Below are 18545 nucleotides of genomic sequence, written 5' to 3'. Positions count from 1 at the left end.
GTCATAAAGTACAAATACTCCCCAAAACTCAAATCAAAATACAACACAAAGTACCAATGCAGTATTTAGTTACAAGAACGTATTTAGTTGCGAAAATTGCAAATTGAATGGCAAGATATTTTATTTATTTATTAATTTTATTTCTTTTAGAGCATAATTCTGACTACCTTACACCGGACCAAAAGACCCCAAAGTTACGGGTGAGGTGAAAAAAAATCATATCTCAAATACACGTAACTGACATACTGCCCCAGGGCTTGACATTAACTTTTTGAGGCACTTGTCCTTCGGAAAAATACATTTCCCATTAATTTGTCGGAGCACGAGCACACACATTTTAAATCAACTAACTCTAAGTTGGATTTGGTGCATTCATGATTGAATATTAGATGCATATTCTCAGTTTGCAAGTTAATAGCCCTATAGAATGTCTATGATCTTACATAGATTGAATGTATTCCAAATGCACAGCCATAGATCGGTCCTATATCCGTGCACGGTTGTTAGCAGACTGATCTATTCTCGTCGGCATCTAAACTTGTAGCACTGTGTGTGTATAAAGTGAAACCTAGAGTCACTTGTCCGACGGACAAGTACATTTTGAATGTCCGGAAAGATTTATTAGTTGTCCCGGGCAACAGGACAAGCCTTAACCCATTCTGGGCCCCCTTTTTGGTGATTTAAGCATTATGTTATACTGTAGCTGTTGAAAAATAGCAGATCTACAAGCTCATAGATCTACGAGCTTGTAGATCTGCTATTTTTGAAAAATCGTGAAAATGTGGCGCAAATCTTTGAATATATATTCTTTCAGAGCGAACATTTTTAACTAAAATCTTTGCTTCTGGGGGGCTCCCTGGAACAACATATTCTCAGATGGGGGTCGGTGGCCAATTACATAACAGGTTTTGGGGTCCTTGACGTGACAAACTTTTGAATGCCACTGACATAGAAACATGGGTATTTCAGAAAACTGTCATGATTTAGAAGACATTTGTAGAATCTGGTGTCAGGTCTAAATGGGTTAATGTCCATCTCTGAGCATGGCCGGCGCTCCATTTCTCGTCATGATCCTTCCATTGATGCCCATCCCTTTACTGCATACATGGGCAACTGGCGGCCCGGGGGCCACATGCGGCCCCCAACATCACTTAATGTGGCCCTCAGGTTAATATCACAATACTGATATATTATTGATTTGAAAACATGACCCGCTTGAATTACTTCTGTCTAAATTATAGTAGCTTAATGAGTAGTATTATTAAAATGTTTTTTTTATGTCCAATGTATTTGTATTTAGTTTATAAAGTTAACATTACATATTAATTAAAGTCATTTGAAAGGCATTTGAAATTAAATAATGTTACTTTTCAGGATTCCAATTGAAAAATAGCAAAAATAGCTGATCTACAAGCTCAAAACGCGTCACATGCGTTTTGAGCTTGTAGATTGGCTATTTTTGCTAGAACAGTAATATGCAATGTGGCCCCTCTGGAGTGAGTGAGGAAATATAGTGGCCCTATCCATCATCAAAGTTGCCCACCCCTGCTTTACTGTATAGGACTGTCGTGTCTTTTCGACGCGTACAGTCGAGCACTTCCAGAGTACCGAGTCGCAAACGCTTGGTAATAATGATGAAGCTGGTTGTTATGTTTCCCGTCTCGTCATATGCACAGTAAAAATCCTCACTTCTAACTCAGAGAATAAGAGCGTCGCAGTCCCGCCCCCTTGCGAGGGCACGGGGAGAGAATTCCCCATTCATTTTTTCCATTCGTCGTTTCAGACAATTTAAAGACCGGCTTAAACCTCGGACAAAGCTAGCCCTGGTCCAGTGCTTACAGCGAGTAGAGCGAGAGACTCGCTCTACTCGCTGTAAGCACTGGACCAGGGCTAGGACAAAGCCAACTCGGACCCCGATAAATCACGACAATAAACACGTTTTTTTGGGGGCTGAAAAAATAAATAGAAAGAAGGAGAAAAAGGGCAGGGTACAACACCATAGTTACTAGTACAATACCTAGTTTTTCTTCTAACTATTTGTTCGGCCCAAAACATTGTTTTTAGTGTCATGATTTGGCTTTGTCCGAGGCTTAACCCATTTTGGGGCAGGAACCCCTGTTGGTGTTTTAAAGCATTATGTTATACTTGAAAAATAGCAGATCTACAAGCTTGTATCGCGGCACTCGGTGCCGCGCTACGAGCTTGTAGATCTGCTATTTTGGAAAAACCCGTGAAAAGGTGGTGCAAGTCTTTGAAAATATATTCTTTCAGAGCGAACGTTTTTACTCAAATCGTTGCTTCTGGGGGCGTCCCTGGAACAACATATTTTCAGATGGGGGTCCGCGGCCAAGTATTGAGAACCACTGATTATAGAAACATGGGTATTTCAGGAAACTGTCAGGATTTAGAAGGTTTTTAAAAAAAAATTCGATGTCAGGTCTAAATGGGTTAAACGTCTTTAAATAAATTCTTTCTGAAATGAAATGAATGGGAAATTCTCTTCCGGTGCCCTCGTCGTTCTGAAAGGGGGGGCGGGACTGCGACGCTCTATACCCAGATGGAACAGTAAGGGTCCATTTGGTTCCATTTGTACCTCCTCTTTATCTTGGCTATAATTCCCACCACGGTTCGCCACAGCGGATCACACCCCGTTTCCTTCGGCTTCTGTTCTCTGCTAGCCTGGACACCAGACAAATCTTACACAGCAAAATAAAATATATATGGCACTGCTCAGTTTGAATTACATTACACTCACCCCAGAGTTGTGGGTGACATATCAGAGCCCACTATTCAAAGTGGGCTTTTTTTTTTTTTTTTTTTTGCTGTGACGTTGGAATCTGTCTTTTAATTAACCGCCACTTGGAAATAAATGTTCCACACCGAAGTTCCAGACTAATATCTAGGCAGTGATATTACAGTCTGAAGTTCCAGACAAATATCTATGCAGTGATACTAGTCTGAAGTTCCAGACTAATATCTATGCAGTGATACTAGTCTGAAGTTCCAGACTAATATCTAGGCAGTGATACTAGTCTGAAGTTCCAGACTAATATCTATGCAGTGATACTAGTCTGAAGTTCCAGCCTAATATCTAGGCAGTGACATCAGTCTGGCCGTGCCAGGCTATAGTTCTCCGCGTCTTCCTCGGGTCACTCCAGCATGTACTCTCTCACCACATCCATAAACCAGCTAACACCCTTTAGGCCCTCCATATAAACCTCCTCGTTGGGCCTTTCCGTTTGGCACATTCTCCGAGATAAAAAAGAAAATGGATGCACTGAGGATGTCTTTTACTGTGCAGATCGAGCACTCCTGAAAAACATTTGGCAGTACATCATCGTAGCAATGTTTGGGCCTCTGAAGAAGCGATATAGGTCCAATTCAGATGATGCTGTGAGCCAACGCTGTACACACGGTAGAGAATGGATCAGTTCCTCTGAGTCTCAACTCCATGCCCTCAGAAAGATCATATAGGTCAACGAACGAACGAACGAACAGATTCAAATTGAAATAAGGCTTTCCTATTATTCGACCATTTCCTTTTACTCAGAAAACAGAGCAAAAGACCAACCTGAGAAGAGGCGTTTTAAAGCATAATAATATATGGGTTCTCCTGTCACTCAGGGGGTCACCATTAATTAACCCATTTTGACCTGAGATCAGATTCTAAAAATGTCTTCTACATCCTGACAGTTTTCTGAAAAAGCTATGTTTCTATGTCAGTCGTTCTTTGATTTTTCAAAAATAGCAGACCTACAAGCTCGTAGCGCGCCACTCGGTGGCGCGCTATGAGCTTGTAGATCTGCTATTTTTCAATAGCTAAAGCATAACATAATACCAACACCAAAAGGGGTTAATAGTTACATTACTATGCTGTACTCTTTGTTCTGTCTCTCTCTCTAAAAAAAATAAATAAATCATCAAATCTGTGAACTGTTGACATTTGCGAAAAGATTTCATAGAATGTGCGACAATGTATTTTACAGGCATGTATTTTATTTTATTTTATTTTTCCAGTTGTTTTATGAGGATCGTGGATTATTATGACAGTGCAGGTTGTAGGCTTCCAAACAACGTGCGCCATACATTGAAATCTGAAAATGTCTCTTTGATTTGCACGATTTGATTCGACGTCCTCATCCAGCAAAGTATAAATGACACATACCTAAATGTCAGTGAAATGACTACAGTCATTGAATATATGAGAGCCTCTATCAAATGTTTACAAATCACACTTTTCAGAACCAGTTATTATTAACAAGTATTAACCAGTACGTTTTGTCCCAGACAAACATTTTGAATTTACGCTCTAATTCCAATACTTTTGTACATTTTGAATTCCGTGACTTTTACTATTATTGCAGTATTAATACTTTTACGAGTACTTTTCCCACCACTCGAGCATTCAAAAGTCTACACACAAAATTCCATCACACCTCTATGGTGGGGAGAAAAAAACAAAAAACAAAACAAAAAAAGGCAACATCCTAAAACTCAGCTGGCAGTGAAATAGCAGCTTCTTACACAGTGGGTACCTTGAGGGGGTTCCATGTGGCCCCCCGCCCCCAGCAAAATGAGGAACGGTTTAAACCTAAATGTATAGTACTTCGGCTATTCGAAAATAGACTATCTACCAGCTCATTGCGACGTGTTGTTGTGAGCTTGTGGATCTGCTAGCTGCTATAAAGATCTGCTATTTTCAAAGCATTTTGAAAAAAAATCTGGAAATTCTTTGAATTATTTTGGTTTTCACCAAAATCTCACCCCCAGATCTTCTCCGTGGTGCACAATATTTTCAGATGGGGATCCGTGGGGTCAAATACACATACATTTGGGGGTGTCCTTGACAGGACACCAGCATAAACCATGGCTGTCTCAAACCAACCATCGCCCAAACTCACTTCTCCTACCGAAGGCTCTGCACCTCTCGCCCCGTTTCCTCAGTCCCATCCATCCATCCATCCATCCATCCATCCATCCATCGGCCCCCAGGATCCCGTCCCATCACAATAATCGTCTCTCGGGGGAAATGGGAATTGGGCTTATTATAATGCCGTGGTGGTGGTGGTGGTGGTGTCGGAGGTAGCGGGGGCGGTCGGGCGCTGGCGGCCTTCCCAGTAGTTCTCGTACACCCCCTGGAACATCTGGCGGCAGGGCAGCTTGGCGTTGAGCCGCGAGCAGATGAGGAAGGAGCCGCCCATCTTGCGGTGGAGCGAGTAGGTCTCCTCGGGCGGCGGCGTGAGGCGCTGCTTGAGCATGACGGGGATTAGGTTGTGGATGCGCTCCGTGGTGGACTGCGCGCCGAAGTCGAACGGCTCCACGGAGTCGAAGGCCTCGCCCAGGATCATCACCGCGTCCACGTGGGCGTTTAGCATCGCCTGCAGAGAGAGAGAGAGACGCGTAAACCAGTGTTTCCCAAAGTGGGGTCCGGGGACCCCCCAGGGGTCCTTGAGGGAGTTCCAGGGGGGTCCCCAGCTAAATGATAGTTTGGAAGCAAATGGACCCTTATGGGTCTGTAACTCTGAGAGTTAAATTAACATTGATTTTACAATATAAATCGGGGTCCCAGAGATAGAATTGCCGTTAAATGGGGGTCGGTAGACTAATAATATGCATATATCAAAATGAGGGTCCTTGAAATTAAAATGGTTGAGAATCACTCCTAGAGCCATAAAACGTCTGGGGGTCCCTGGCATAGCTTTTCAAATGGGGGTCCGTGGGCTAATTAGTGTCAATTTGGGGGTCCTTGACAGTTTTTTCTTTCTTTTTCTTGCACTATGGTAGCACTGATGAGGGTGTATATTAGGAGCAGGCAACCTTTGGTACGGACGCCAACATTGGCACGGGGAAAGGTTGTTATGTATGGACAAATCTAAATCAATTGGGAAATGGCACACTGACTATCAAGGAAATGAAAAACATGGCGCTTCGTGTCAAAACAGGTTGCCGACCCCTGGTGTATAGTGTTGTACGGTATATTGAAAGTTGCACGTTATTTATACAGTAATATAGTTGCCAACTTATTGATGGTGTTACTTGAGACAGACAGACAGACAGACAGACAGACAGACAGACAGACAGACAGACAGGCAGGACTGACCTTGGTCTCATATCCGGTGAGGAACTTGAGCTCGATGGATTTCTTCAGAACACCGTCTCTGTCGCCCTTGGCCGCTGAACGAATGACCTGCAAAGACACACAACAACGAGCTCCGTCACACACTGGCTCCTCCTCCTACTCCTCCTCTGATCCCCATTGGTCAGTCGCCAAACAGCCAATTAGTGCCGGTCACATTTCCATGGGTCCCTTTATTTTTGGTTTCCTACATTTTGTTTTTGACCCATTTTGGGCGGGAACCCCCTTTGGTGTTTTAAAGCATTATGTTATACTTTAGCTATTGAAAAATAGCAGATCTACAAGCTCATAGCGCGGCACTCGCATAAATTTTTTTTCCAGTGATTTCATGAAGAAATAAAATAAGAAATTACAAAAAAATTAAAATATCAAATCCACAAGCTCGTGGCGCAAAGTGACGCGCTGTGTGCACTTGTAGATCTGCTATTTTCCCTAATTTGTGTCCCAGGCAAACGTCTAATCTCGTGAACCTCCTAACTCCATTGGATCCTCAATCTTTCTGCCAAACCAGCTAACTCCACCCGTTTAGCCATGCATTTTTCTTCTACCCTTTACATCTGTGTGCTGGTTAAAAAAAAAATTAACAAATGAAAAGAATTAAAAAAGCGCTTTGACAAAAACCTCCTAACTCCACTTGAGTTGGATGGGGGGGTTTCCCTGAAATGTTTACATTTTGGGGGTAGGTGGTTTCTTCCAGACAGCAGAGATAATTTGAAATATTCAGAAGGCTGTCAATGTGCACCAGGAATAAGAGCATTTCCAATCAGCCTAGTATCATGTGAGCTTGTCTGCGGACTGATTCACCAAGGGTCATCATCACCATGTTGGCTTGTGGTGGACATTTGTGTCAAAATTCCATTTTTGCCACAGACATACAAAACTAGTGGACACTAATATCACCAGAAACACACATGGAGCTAGCCCTGAATGACCACAGCAGGTCTGTAATTCTGAGAGTGTACAAATGGAACCAAATTCAATGGACCCTTACGGGTGGTTTGTAAAAAAGAAAATCTAAAACGTTGCCACGGACAAGAAAGACCAAGTATTTGACACGGTCACGCGCGTCCTCGTACGGACATGTTGACGGCCCCTGCACCGCGTCACGCTCCTCACCTCGATGTAGAGGTCCGTGAAGCTCTCGTCAAAACTCCTGCTGGCTCCGAAGTCCAACAGCGCCACCTAGAGGGAAAGGAAGCAATAGCCACTTAACACTTTTTTTCTTTTGCCGGGGAATTATTTTTCATAATAATGGTGCTAGAGAGGGCCACGCAGATGCGGCAGATTTTACTCCTGCGCCTTCCATTACTCTTTAGTACCTCGCGCTATACCTCGTCTTAAGTCTCTCTAGAACAGGGGTGCCTAAAAGGTAGATCGTGATCTACCAGTAGATCACAAAGGCTATGCTGGTAGATCACATGACATTCCCCTAAAAATATATAATTTAAATATATATATTTTTTTAAACTATTTTTCTGCCACGTGACTTGTTGACTTGATTGACATCAAAAAGGGCTTATGCAATACTTTGTTTTCAAGAGTGTTTCGCACAAACAGCTGTAGTAGCATTACAAAGTTATACAAGAAAACACTTCCAACTCCATTTCCACCCCTCTATTTCCCATTCCAAGTGTGTTTGTCTTTTAAAACACCATCGCTGCTATCCCAAAGCCCCCTCAGGTACATATTTTTTAAACTATTTTCAGCAATGGGATAATCTGTTTGATGGGTAGATCTTGTGGTCATTTTGAAAGTAGCTCTCAAGTCCAAAATGTGTGGGCACCCCTGCTCTAGAAGCATTCATATTCCAAACAAGGTGCTTGCTGAAGTCTGAAATGACCACAGAACACCTGCTTTATAATCAAAACCATGGAGAGTGCCGTTACAGAGCACCGAAGTCTGACGTCAATATCGGTAGAGGGCGCAAATCCACGGGTTCATGTACTTTTTTATTTGCATTGTAATCCCCATAGGGGGATTTTAGATCGCCTCATATAATAACTGTGTTTGAAAAATAAACAAGTCATCCATGCAGGCCGTTTCACTCATATGGATATGAAGAATCAACTGACTGAGAGAAAACACTATTGTTACTGCTGCTGAATTAGTTACATTTTCACTAGAAACAGACTGTTCCACAATGCTTATATGAAACGATTTTAAGATGACCCCATGTTATTCTCCATAGAGAAATGACTTCCGTGAACCAGGGGAATCGAGGGGACGAGCAAGTGACGTCAGGACTTGAGGAACTTTTGTCTGCCCATAAACAAGGAAGTGAACAGTAGTGTGCATGTGCAAAACCGGTCAAGGTATATATATATATATATATATATATATATAAATAAAATAACATTATAGAATAATAATTCTAAAGATGTGTATACACGTCACTAGCATAATTAGTGTTAAAATAAACATATCAACTGGAACAAACATACAGAGGCGTAATTTCATAGGGGGTGCCACAAAATAAGTTACCACTTAAGCCGCACTTCTAAAATTGCAAAAATAGTGGCTCCACAAGCTCTCAACGCGTCACCAAGCGACGTGCCAAGCGACTATTTTTATTTGTTTGTGGGCGAAAACAGAACATGTTTGAAAATGTTTGACTATAATGACATAGATGCCATGTTGAAAGTGGTTAATAAATGAATGGTGGCATACAATAAAAGGCTTATCTAAAACAGATAAGAGTTGGGAACAATGTATGCATACAATAACTGAATTTGAGGTTACATGTGACCACTAGGGGGTGCCAAATGATACAGTAGCGGATGTACAGCAGAGAATGTGTGGACAGACCGACGGACTCACCTTGTGTGTCTCTGGGTTATAGAAGAAGTTGGACCAGTTGGGGTCGGTCTGCATGAACCTGAACTCAAACAGCTCCCTCAGACACAAGAGCAGGATGTTGTAACAGATCTGAGAGAGAGAGACAGAGAGAGAGAGAGAACCAGAGAGAGAGAGAGAGAGAGACGTCTTAATTATAGCAAACAAGATCCACATTTCCAACAACATGATAGCCACGTACAAGCAAGTATAGTAAACAGATAAAGACAAACAATAAATCAATCAAAAATAACGTCACGTTAGCATAGTATTAAACTAAAACTAAGACTAAATATATTGACAATTTCGTCAACAAATACAAACTAGACTAAAATGTTAGGAAGGGACTAGTGGACAAGAGATCCAGTATAAGTCATTTTACACTTGGTTGCATGCTGAAAATAGCACGTGTTGTGAGCTTGTAGATCGGCTATTTTTAGCAAGTGTAAAAAGCAGTCGGCATCAAGGCCCGCCAAAATACATTTTAGTCGACTAAATCAAATGTAGATTTAGTAGACTTTAGAATCTTATATTTATTTAGACTAAAACTAGACATACACTAAAACATTCCAGGTGACTAAAACTAAATGAAAACTATTCAAGAGAATAAGAATAAGTACCAGGTCTTATTACTTAACTTAAGACCTGGAGGAGTGATCAATGCCATTTGGTTATTCTGAGTGGCCAAACAGCATTGACCACACCTCCAGGTCTTAGGTTAAGTAATAAGACCTGGTACTTAAGACACGCATAATACTGCCCTATATGACTAAAACTAAAATCTAAATTTGCTGTCAAAATCAACACCGCCCGGGGACACTCTTCGGGTCCTGGGTGACGGCCTTCCGACTGCTCCACAATATCATAAATATGAATAACACTAGAATATTTTACCTCGTTCTTCAGGTCCTGGGAGAGGCCATTGGCCTGCTCCAGAGGGAAGCCAGCGACCAGCTCTGTGGTCAGGACATGTCTGCTGCTCAGCGAGTCCACCACCTCTGGTACGTAGAAGAATGGGTGGTCCTTCAGCAGCACCCTGGAACCCACACAGAATGTACCCTGGGTTATAATATGTACCGTGTACTGTACACCAAGTGGAACCCACACAGAATGTACCCTGGGTTATAATATGTACCGTGTACACCAAGTGGAACCCACACAGAATGTACCCTGGGTTATAATATGTACCGTGTACACCAAGTGGAACCCACACAGAATGTACCCTGGGTTATAATATGTACCGTGTACACCAAGTGGAACCCACACATAATGTACCATGGGTTATAATATGTACCGTGTACACCAAGTGGAACCCACACATAATGTACCATGGGTTATAATATGTACCGTGTACACCAAGTGGAACCCACACAGAATGTACCATGGGTTATAATATGTACCGTGTACACCAAGTGGAACCCACACAGAATGTACCATGGGTTATAATATGTACCGTGTACACCAAGTGGAACCCACACAGACCCCTTTTCCACCGGTTGGTTCCCAATGGGAACCGGTTCAGTTCTTTGTGGTTCTTAGTCCATGAGCCAGAGCTCCAAAATTGGAACATTAATTATGGGCAAAACTATACCTAATCTATATTAGATTGTTATCACCATGAAACTTACCCAGTTGATTACTTACACAAAGACAATGATTTATTGTATTACAATTTTTTACATTTTTAAATATGAAAATGAGGAATTGTATAGGAAAATATGAAAAAAAAAAAAATATGAAAAAGCTACTACTGTGGAAGAGTTATCATGTATTGATTTACTTGATCCTTTACTGATCCTATAAACAATTTAATATAGGTATGGTTTTGCCCACCAATTTTGGAGCTCTGGCTCATGGACTAAGAACCAAAAAGAACTGAACAGGGAACCAACCGGTGGGGAAAAAAATGGCCGAGCACAACAGGCTTTTCTCCTCAGAGAATGAGTACAATAATGATGAGATGAAGATAAATACAGACAGACGGACTGTTCAGATACAGTGTCTATCTTTAGCAGGTACGAGCTTGTAGGTCTGCTATTTTTGAAAAATCGAAGAACGACTGACATAGAAACATAGCTTTTTCAGAAAACTGTCAGGATGTAGAAGACATTTTTAGAATCTGATCTCAGGTCTAAATGGGTTAAATAGCTCTGCCGCGGATCAAAGCGTCGGAACATCTGACCACAACAACATGCAAGGAGAAAGCTACAGTAAGTATCTATTATAGACTGCAGGGCACATGTCTGTGTGCGTGCGTGTGTGCGTGGTGTAGGTTTGTGTGTGTGATACTTGATACAGTGTCTGTATCACCCAAATGGGTGAAACATGTCAATCTGATTCATGTGACCATGGGGGGGCACTGTTGGTTATAATAAGAATCAAGTTCACTGGCATGGGTGGGGGGGGGACTCTGTATTACACATGCAACCAAGTATTCTGAAAGATTATATATTCAAAGATTTGTGCCGCATTTTCACGATTTTCCAAAAAATAGCAGACCTACAAGCTCGTAGCGCGCCACTCGGTGGCGCGCTATGAGCTTGTAGATCTGCTATTTTTCAATAGCTTAAGTATTACATAATGCTTAGTTAAAACACCAAAAGGGGTTCCCACCCAGAATGGGTTAAATACTGGATCTCTTGTCCACTAGTCCCCCCCGAAAGTCTAGTTTTTATTTCCTGACAGTTTGTCAATATATTTAGTCTTAGTTTTAGTCATTATAGCTTAGTTTTCATTTAGTTTCCGTCAGTGAAAAAAGGTAGCCGACGAACACTTTTTGTCATAGTATTAGGCCCCCATTTACACTGGCAGCCGGATGCAGCCTGAATCAGATCTGAGTCACATCCAGATTGGTATCTGATTTGTTTAAATGAGTCATGTGACATGTCAGACTAATTTTAACCCATTTAGACCTGAGCTTGAATCTACGAATGCCTTCTAAATCCTGTTTTCTGAACAGCCTCGTGTTTCTATGTCAGTTGTTCAAGCATTTTCATGTCAAGGACCCCCAAAAATACATGCATTTGGCCACTGACCCCCATCTGATAATATGTTGTTAAAAACGTTCACTCTGAAAGAGTATATTCAAATATTTGGGCCACATTTTCACGATTTTTTCAAAAATAGCAGAACTACAAGCTTGTAGATCTGCTATTTTTCAATAGCTAAAGTATGACATAATGCTTAAAACACCAAAAGGGGTTCCCGCCCAAAATGTGTTAAATTATTACTCCTGTCAGGTGTGAGTGGATGGGACCCGAATGGAAACAAGGCCGCAAGGTCTTTCTTCGTTGAAATCCTTTTTCAGACAAAAAATGCCTGACTGTACATTGTGCTGTTTGCATTTATATGTTGCCTAATAAAATATTCAATCAATCAATCAAACCAATCGGATTTCAATCTCGATGTGGCACAGATCCGATTCAGGCCTTTGTAAATGGGGCCCATTAGTCGACGACATCGACACGGCTCAGCTAAAAAAAGCAAGCGATGTGGAAGTGGAGCGAGACTCACCTGAACTTCTTGGCACACTGGGCCTCTCGGATGTAATCGCACTCCTTCTCCAACTCCTTCCTCATCACCTCGATCATATGCTCTGGAAACAGACCTGCAATACGGGACAGTAAAGAATTAACGTTTTACTTACTCAAAGAAATATATATTGTACTTTTGACCCCCACACTACATTTCTGGGGGTAAGTCATTGATGGCGATGAACCAAATGTACCCTTATGGGTCTATACCATAGAGTAATACAAATATAGAGACCGAACCGGAGCGTTAGCCCTGCCCCCAAGCTATTCATTTCAGCGGAAGTTGCTCCAGTGGCGTTTTGAAGCACCCGGAAGACCGCCGGAAGTACAATTATAACTCAATGGCTCGAGCGAGCGGAAGTTTAGCCTAGCCCCCGGACCTCAAATTTCAGGTCCGGGGCTTACGCAACGTGACCGTCCACCTCCATGAGAGTGCTGCAATTCCACATTTCGCCAGTAGGTAGTGGCAGCTTCAACGTTGGATATAGCCTTACTGGGGGCTTGGTCTATACCTCCGACAGTGTATACAAACATGTACCAATTTGAAGTTCCTTTTGAACACGGCACAAATATTAAATTAACCCATTTTGGGCGGGAACCCCTTTTGGTGTTTTAAACATTATGTTATAATTTAGCTATTGAAAAATAGCAGATCTACAAGCTCATAGCGCACCACCAAGTGGCGCGCTACGAGCTTGTAGGTCTGCTATTTAAAACCTTTGCTTCTGTAGAACGCCACAACGGTAAGGCCTTCCGGTCTGATTTCCGGATATGTTATAGAGCTCCCAGAGACGCACGCGTGGAACTGTAGCACGTCCTCGGGCGACCTTTCTAGTCGACATGGCACGCGCGACGTTCCACTACACCGAGTGGCGCGGTACGAGCTTGTAGGTCTGCTATTTAAAACCTTTGCTTCGGTAGAACGCCACAACGGTAAGGCCTTCCGGTCTGATCTTCGGATATGTTATAGAGCTCCCAGAGACGCACGCGTAGAACTGTAGTACGTCCTCGGGCGACCTTTCTAGTCGACATGGCGCGCGCGACGTTCCACTACACCGAGTGGCGCGCTACGAGCTTGTAGATCTGCTATTTAAAACCTTTGCTTCTGTAGAACGCCACAACGGTAAGGCCTTCCGGTCTGATTTTCGGATATGTTATAGAGCCCAGCAACACCGGCCGACACCTCCAAGGCTTCCTGGGTGATGGCGAGGAGGGCTGCCACGTCACCTCACAGTCCAACTGTCTGTATGTACGCCTCTGCTGTGCCTGAGGGAGGCACACGCGCACACACACGCACGCGCACACACTCACCTGCCCAGGCCATTGATGCCAGACGACCCTCGGGCCAGGCACTGCAGCCTCAGCCTCTCCACGGGATCTGAACTCACACACAGACGTCTCTTGGCGTCCAGCGCCATCTCTCGGTCGTGCCTCGACGTCCTGGCCATGGCTGAACACACAGAGCACATTAATATAATGTGTAACATTATAGTGGATGCAGTTAGCTTAATGCTAATTCCGATTAGCAAATGTGACCAGATGGACACTGATGATACTTTTGGAATAAGAACCAAGTTCATAGACTAAGACTACGCCACTCTCAATGGGTGAGAGACCTGTATTCAGTATTTACTCTTGTAACCAAAATCCCCGTGCAAAGTACTTTATAGACGGACAGAGGCTTTTCTGTGTACAATCACTAGATCAACTTTATTCACAATTTCACATAATACAGATAGCAAAACCTTCATAAATGTTGTATTTAAATTACTTGACCGGAGGGACAATATAGCACTTCTCATAAACACAGCAAACTGTTAAGATAATAAGATATAAATCACTGCAAACTGTTACGAGAATAAGATATAAATCACTGCAACCATCATGGCACTGCGGCTTATGTTGCGCACACAAAACACTTGCTGACTGTTAGTCAAAAGGTAAAAGCACACTAGAAGTGGGGAAGGGGGGTAACAACGGTCATTCAGTAAAATATACAGTACAGGGGGTTTCTTTCACTAAGGTTATATAAAATACTGGAGGCACTGTAGAGCATGGAAACAATTAAAAACAAAGTAAAACTGAGGAAAAGAGCAATGGCTGTCTGCTGACCACTCTGTGTCACCAGTTCAGCCTGCAATATACAACAGAGCAATTAGACACCGAGCACCCATCATAAGTACTCATTATAATATAAACATATACTGGCAAGCCCATCTTCCTACCTCCTAGGCCCAAGGCACTTATACCCAGCAGGCAGGATTCAGGCTAGCCAGGTCTGGATCCGTTCTGACATTGTTCTACCATGAAATACCTCCTTTTATGATGAATTCCTGTTCTGTCTATAGAAGTGTCTATTTGTACGTCTCTAAATGTTTTGATGATTTGAACATGGTGGACCCTATTGGAAACAAGTGTAATGCTTAATTGGGTCGTCCACTCACAGTTAACAGCCTTTGTATTGAGTTTGTGCTTGAAATGTACTGTAATTCTGCAAACTGTTAATACATTCTTCAATCAAAACAGAAACAATATTAATTCCCCATCATAATAAATATGTGAATTAAAAGTATGACATAAGGTGGTTGCATGCCAAATGGCTACCTTTGGCATGCCACCATAATCCACATTGAAGTGTGAGACTCATACCCGTGTTCTGTTAAATGGTATGTGTGGACACTGGGTCCAAGTGTAGTCTGCCCTGTACAGCCTAGCCCCACAACAGCACCAACAGTTTCTAGAAGCACAACAACAATAAGTATCTACAACTCTAAATCATACTAAATGCAACAGACTACAATGTGTAAGCCTTTGTTGTAACATACCTTGGTAAATTGATTTACACGGACGCGACGGGTGCTGCTGGGCACTGACGCTACATGCACACGACAGAACGAGAACAAACGTGAGCTTCATTGATCTCACGGGTCTCAAGCTACCGCTCTGCTCTGGGCAGGCAGCTCTAGGTCCTAATGTCCCACCTGTCACACATAGTTAGCTTCTTCTTCTTCTTCTTCTTGTGGGGTTTATTGGCGGTTGGCAAACAAATCTGTGCATTACATATATATATATATATTCTATCAATAAGACTGGTCACTCTCAAATATTCAAAAAGGTGCCTATAGCACCTGTCTCCTGACACTTTTCTTAGTATATTGACTAAGTCGTACCTTTCTTTTATTTCTGCTAAATTCTCCCTTAACTGTCTCCTTTCCCATTCATACGCTCTACAGTTCATCATGACATGCTCAACTGTTTCCTCCTCCCCACAATGATCGCACCTCCCTGTATTGTGTTTCCCTATCATAAATAATGCCGCATTTAGGCCTGTATGTCCAAATCTTAACCGTGTTATTACCGTCTCTTCCCTTCTGCTCTTTCCTGCTCCCCTCTCCTCTCCTACTTTCCTCTGAATTCCATAAAACCATCTTCCCTTCCTCTCCTCCTCCCACCTCTTTTGCCATCTCTCCTTCATCTTTCTTTTAATAATGCTCTTTCCCTCCATCTTACTAACTTTCACTGCCATCTCAATGTTGCCACAGTTTGTCGCCTCCTTTGCCACCTTGTCCACCTCCTCATTTCCTCTCACATGTTTATATATCACTGTTAACAACTTTAAAACATATGTTGCATCAACTGCACTGTCTGCAGCGTTATGGGCAGTATTTGAAATACATGTATTTGAAATACGTATTTGAAATACTTTTTTGTATTTTGTAATTTGTATTTTGCTGGGATGGAAGAAATGAGATGTATTTTGTATCTAAATACTTTCAGATCTAGTATTTTCTGTATTTCAAATACATAAAATACTTCATTTTACACAGCCTCAGGTTTAAACTGTAGGGGCAAAACACATGCACCCACACACACCGTGGGCACATTTGAGCCGACAGGCACGGCCAAAGGAAGCTGACTGACAGCGTCTTTCCGGAGTTTTAGACAGCTGGTGGATGGAAAAGAAGCTCCACCCCCGCGGCTGACTGCCTCGACTGACAGATTCCTGGAAACGCTCTCCTCCACGGCAGTCAGCCGAGGGGGTGGAGCTTCTTTTCCATCCACCAGCTGTCTAAAAACTCGGAAATGACGTAAAATACAGCTTCTTCTGTCCACGCATGGAATCTAAAGTGTGCTTAGCACCCCTGACTGCAATTAATCTCATTAAAAATTAACAGTTGCCACCTAGTGGCACAACTGCTGTTTGTTTTAAACAGCAGTTCAATATAAAACCTGTCCATGCCCTCTTTGAACTCTTAAATGGTGATTCATACTTTAAACTAGACCATTTACATTTTAGATGAGTCACCACTTTTATGAGTTTATAGTAAATCAGCTTTAATTTATCCTTAGTAGCCTCACTGTTCCTTTTAGCCTTTATTATAATGAAGTGCCCTTTTGTTGTGACATCACACTGTTCAGGTTAAATTATTAATGGTAATTAAAGGTATATTCAGTGATTTCACTTAATTCAAATATCACTCCTTTTGTTTTGTTGTGATAATCCTCCCTACCATAGAGTGTGCTGACCATATAAGGAGGTCCTCCCTGTTCCTCCCTGGGGGGGGGGGGGGGGGGGGGGGTCAAAAGACCGTAGGTTTCGTTTTTGGCTAGGTGGCCTAGCCTTCATCCAATCAGGATAGAGAGGGGCCTTCCACCAATCATGATCGAACGGGGCTTGGTGTGTGTGCTGTTACAGCCTGTTGCGTTTCTCCCCACTGTAGTGCGTGCATGTGCACATCTTGTTACCGGGGAAGACCGGGGGGTTTTCCAAATCACTGAATGCTCCTTTAATTGATAATCTATTCATCTTAGTCATTAGTATCTTGTTTTTTATTGTTGGTTTAAATGTAAATTGGTGGTAGGCCTAATCAATCAATCAATCAATCAATCACTCAATCAGTCAATCAATCTCTTTCTACATTTTTCTTGAGGTAGAAGTCAGGAGTGACAGTGATGAATCAGATGGCCAATCCATTCCTTTGTGGGTCCTGTTTGATACAGTTATAGCACATTGATTTGCTTAAAATATAAAGTGTATCATTCTTAATAACCTTCAATGTATTAGACATTCTGACAGGTCATTAATTTAATATTTGGCAATCAATTATGAATTTACTTATCATTATATACAGTTTAATGAAAATTTATTTTCATGTATTTTCAAAATACAAAATACGTATTTGTATCTCAAATACATTTCTCAGACCAGTATTTGTATTTTGTATTTAAATACATTCTGTGACCCAGTATTAGTATTTTGTCTCTGAAGGCTCTGCTCTGCTGCATCCTCCAATAATAAATATATCAGCCTACTATAGTCCAGTGCGGACTTTTTCATTTGTATTGGTGCCGAGTGTGAAGCTTGAACAATAGATTAATTGCGGTTCGCTACAGATAAACTGTGGACATATTAACCTACCAATAAAGGACCGAGGCCAAATGCCATTGCGCAGTACGCAGTAGCCTACACCATCAACAAGTCTGCGTGTGCATAGCCATGTGAAACTATATTCTCGTGCTGTATTTTGCTCTGGTCATGGAGGAAGAGAGAGAGAGGGTGCAGAGAGAGAGAGAGAGTTGTGAATGCAATCTCAAATAGTGTGGTTGGTGAGAAGAAAGTATACAGTGAGTGGGTCGCCGTGCGCATATATGGCACATCTCTCTCCTGTTATAGGTAATAAAGGGCGCACCCTTGACTGCATTCCATTGTCACTGTGCCTGCATGCCGTCAATGTGCGCGCGTGAACTTTTATTACATTATAACGTGACATGTTACACCTGGAAATTATAGCCACTCTACAAGCTCTACAAGAGTAGAAATTGAATGGCAGCGCACGAGGTTCACATGCGCAAATATAACAGATGTACAAGTTATCGACACGGAATGGTATGCACGGTATGGTACACGATGTAAGCTTGTAGATCTGTTTATTTTAAGCATGCGCCGCCGCCACCACGCAAAGTTATGACGAAGCCTGCTATGCATGAGCCTTCATGCGAGAGAGTTTCTTTCAACTCGTGTCGTGTCCCCTCTTTTTTTCTGT

The 18545-nt window shown here is 42.3% G+C and overlaps 1 protein-coding gene across 1 annotated transcript; it reads right to left on the bottom strand.

Moving 5' to 3' along the window:
* Positions 1-4112: 4112 nt before the first annotated feature.
* LOC306940798 (atypical kinase COQ8A, mitochondrial-like) lies at positions 4113-15443 on the bottom strand. The gene is made up of 8 exons (XM_079525998.1): positions 15327-15443; positions 13813-13951; positions 12482-12575; positions 9863-10004; positions 8954-9061; positions 7253-7318; positions 6101-6187; positions 4113-5378 (listed from the first exon to the last, which is right to left on the bottom strand). The coding sequence occupies exons 2-8, from the start codon at positions 13823-13825 to the stop codon at positions 5046-5048; spliced, it is 843 nt and encodes a 280-aa protein (XP_079382124.1). The 5' UTR covers positions 13826-13951; positions 15327-15443; the 3' UTR covers positions 4113-5045.
* Positions 15444-18545: the final 3102 nt, after the last annotated feature.

The sequence above is a fragment of the Electrona antarctica genome (assembly GCF_951216825.1).
Source record: "Electrona antarctica genome assembly, chromosome: 17".
Classification (NCBI taxonomy): domain Eukaryota; kingdom Metazoa; phylum Chordata; class Actinopteri; order Myctophiformes; family Myctophidae; genus Electrona; species Electrona antarctica.
Note: the sequence above shows the minus strand (reverse complement) of the source record. Positions and strands in the feature narration are given on the sequence as shown.

Excerpts from the sequence above, each read along its gene's own strand:
- LOC306940798 (XM_079525998.1), bottom strand. Across the intron at positions 10,005-12,481 it reads CAGTGTGCCAAGAAGTTCAG|GGTGCTGCTGAAGGACCACC; the intron begins GTGAGTCTCGCT and ends TGTGGGTTCCAG. Across the intron at positions 5,379-6,100 it reads TCACCGGATATGAGACCAAG|GCGATGCTAAACGCCCACGT; the intron begins GTCAGTCCTGCC and ends CTCTCTCTGCAG.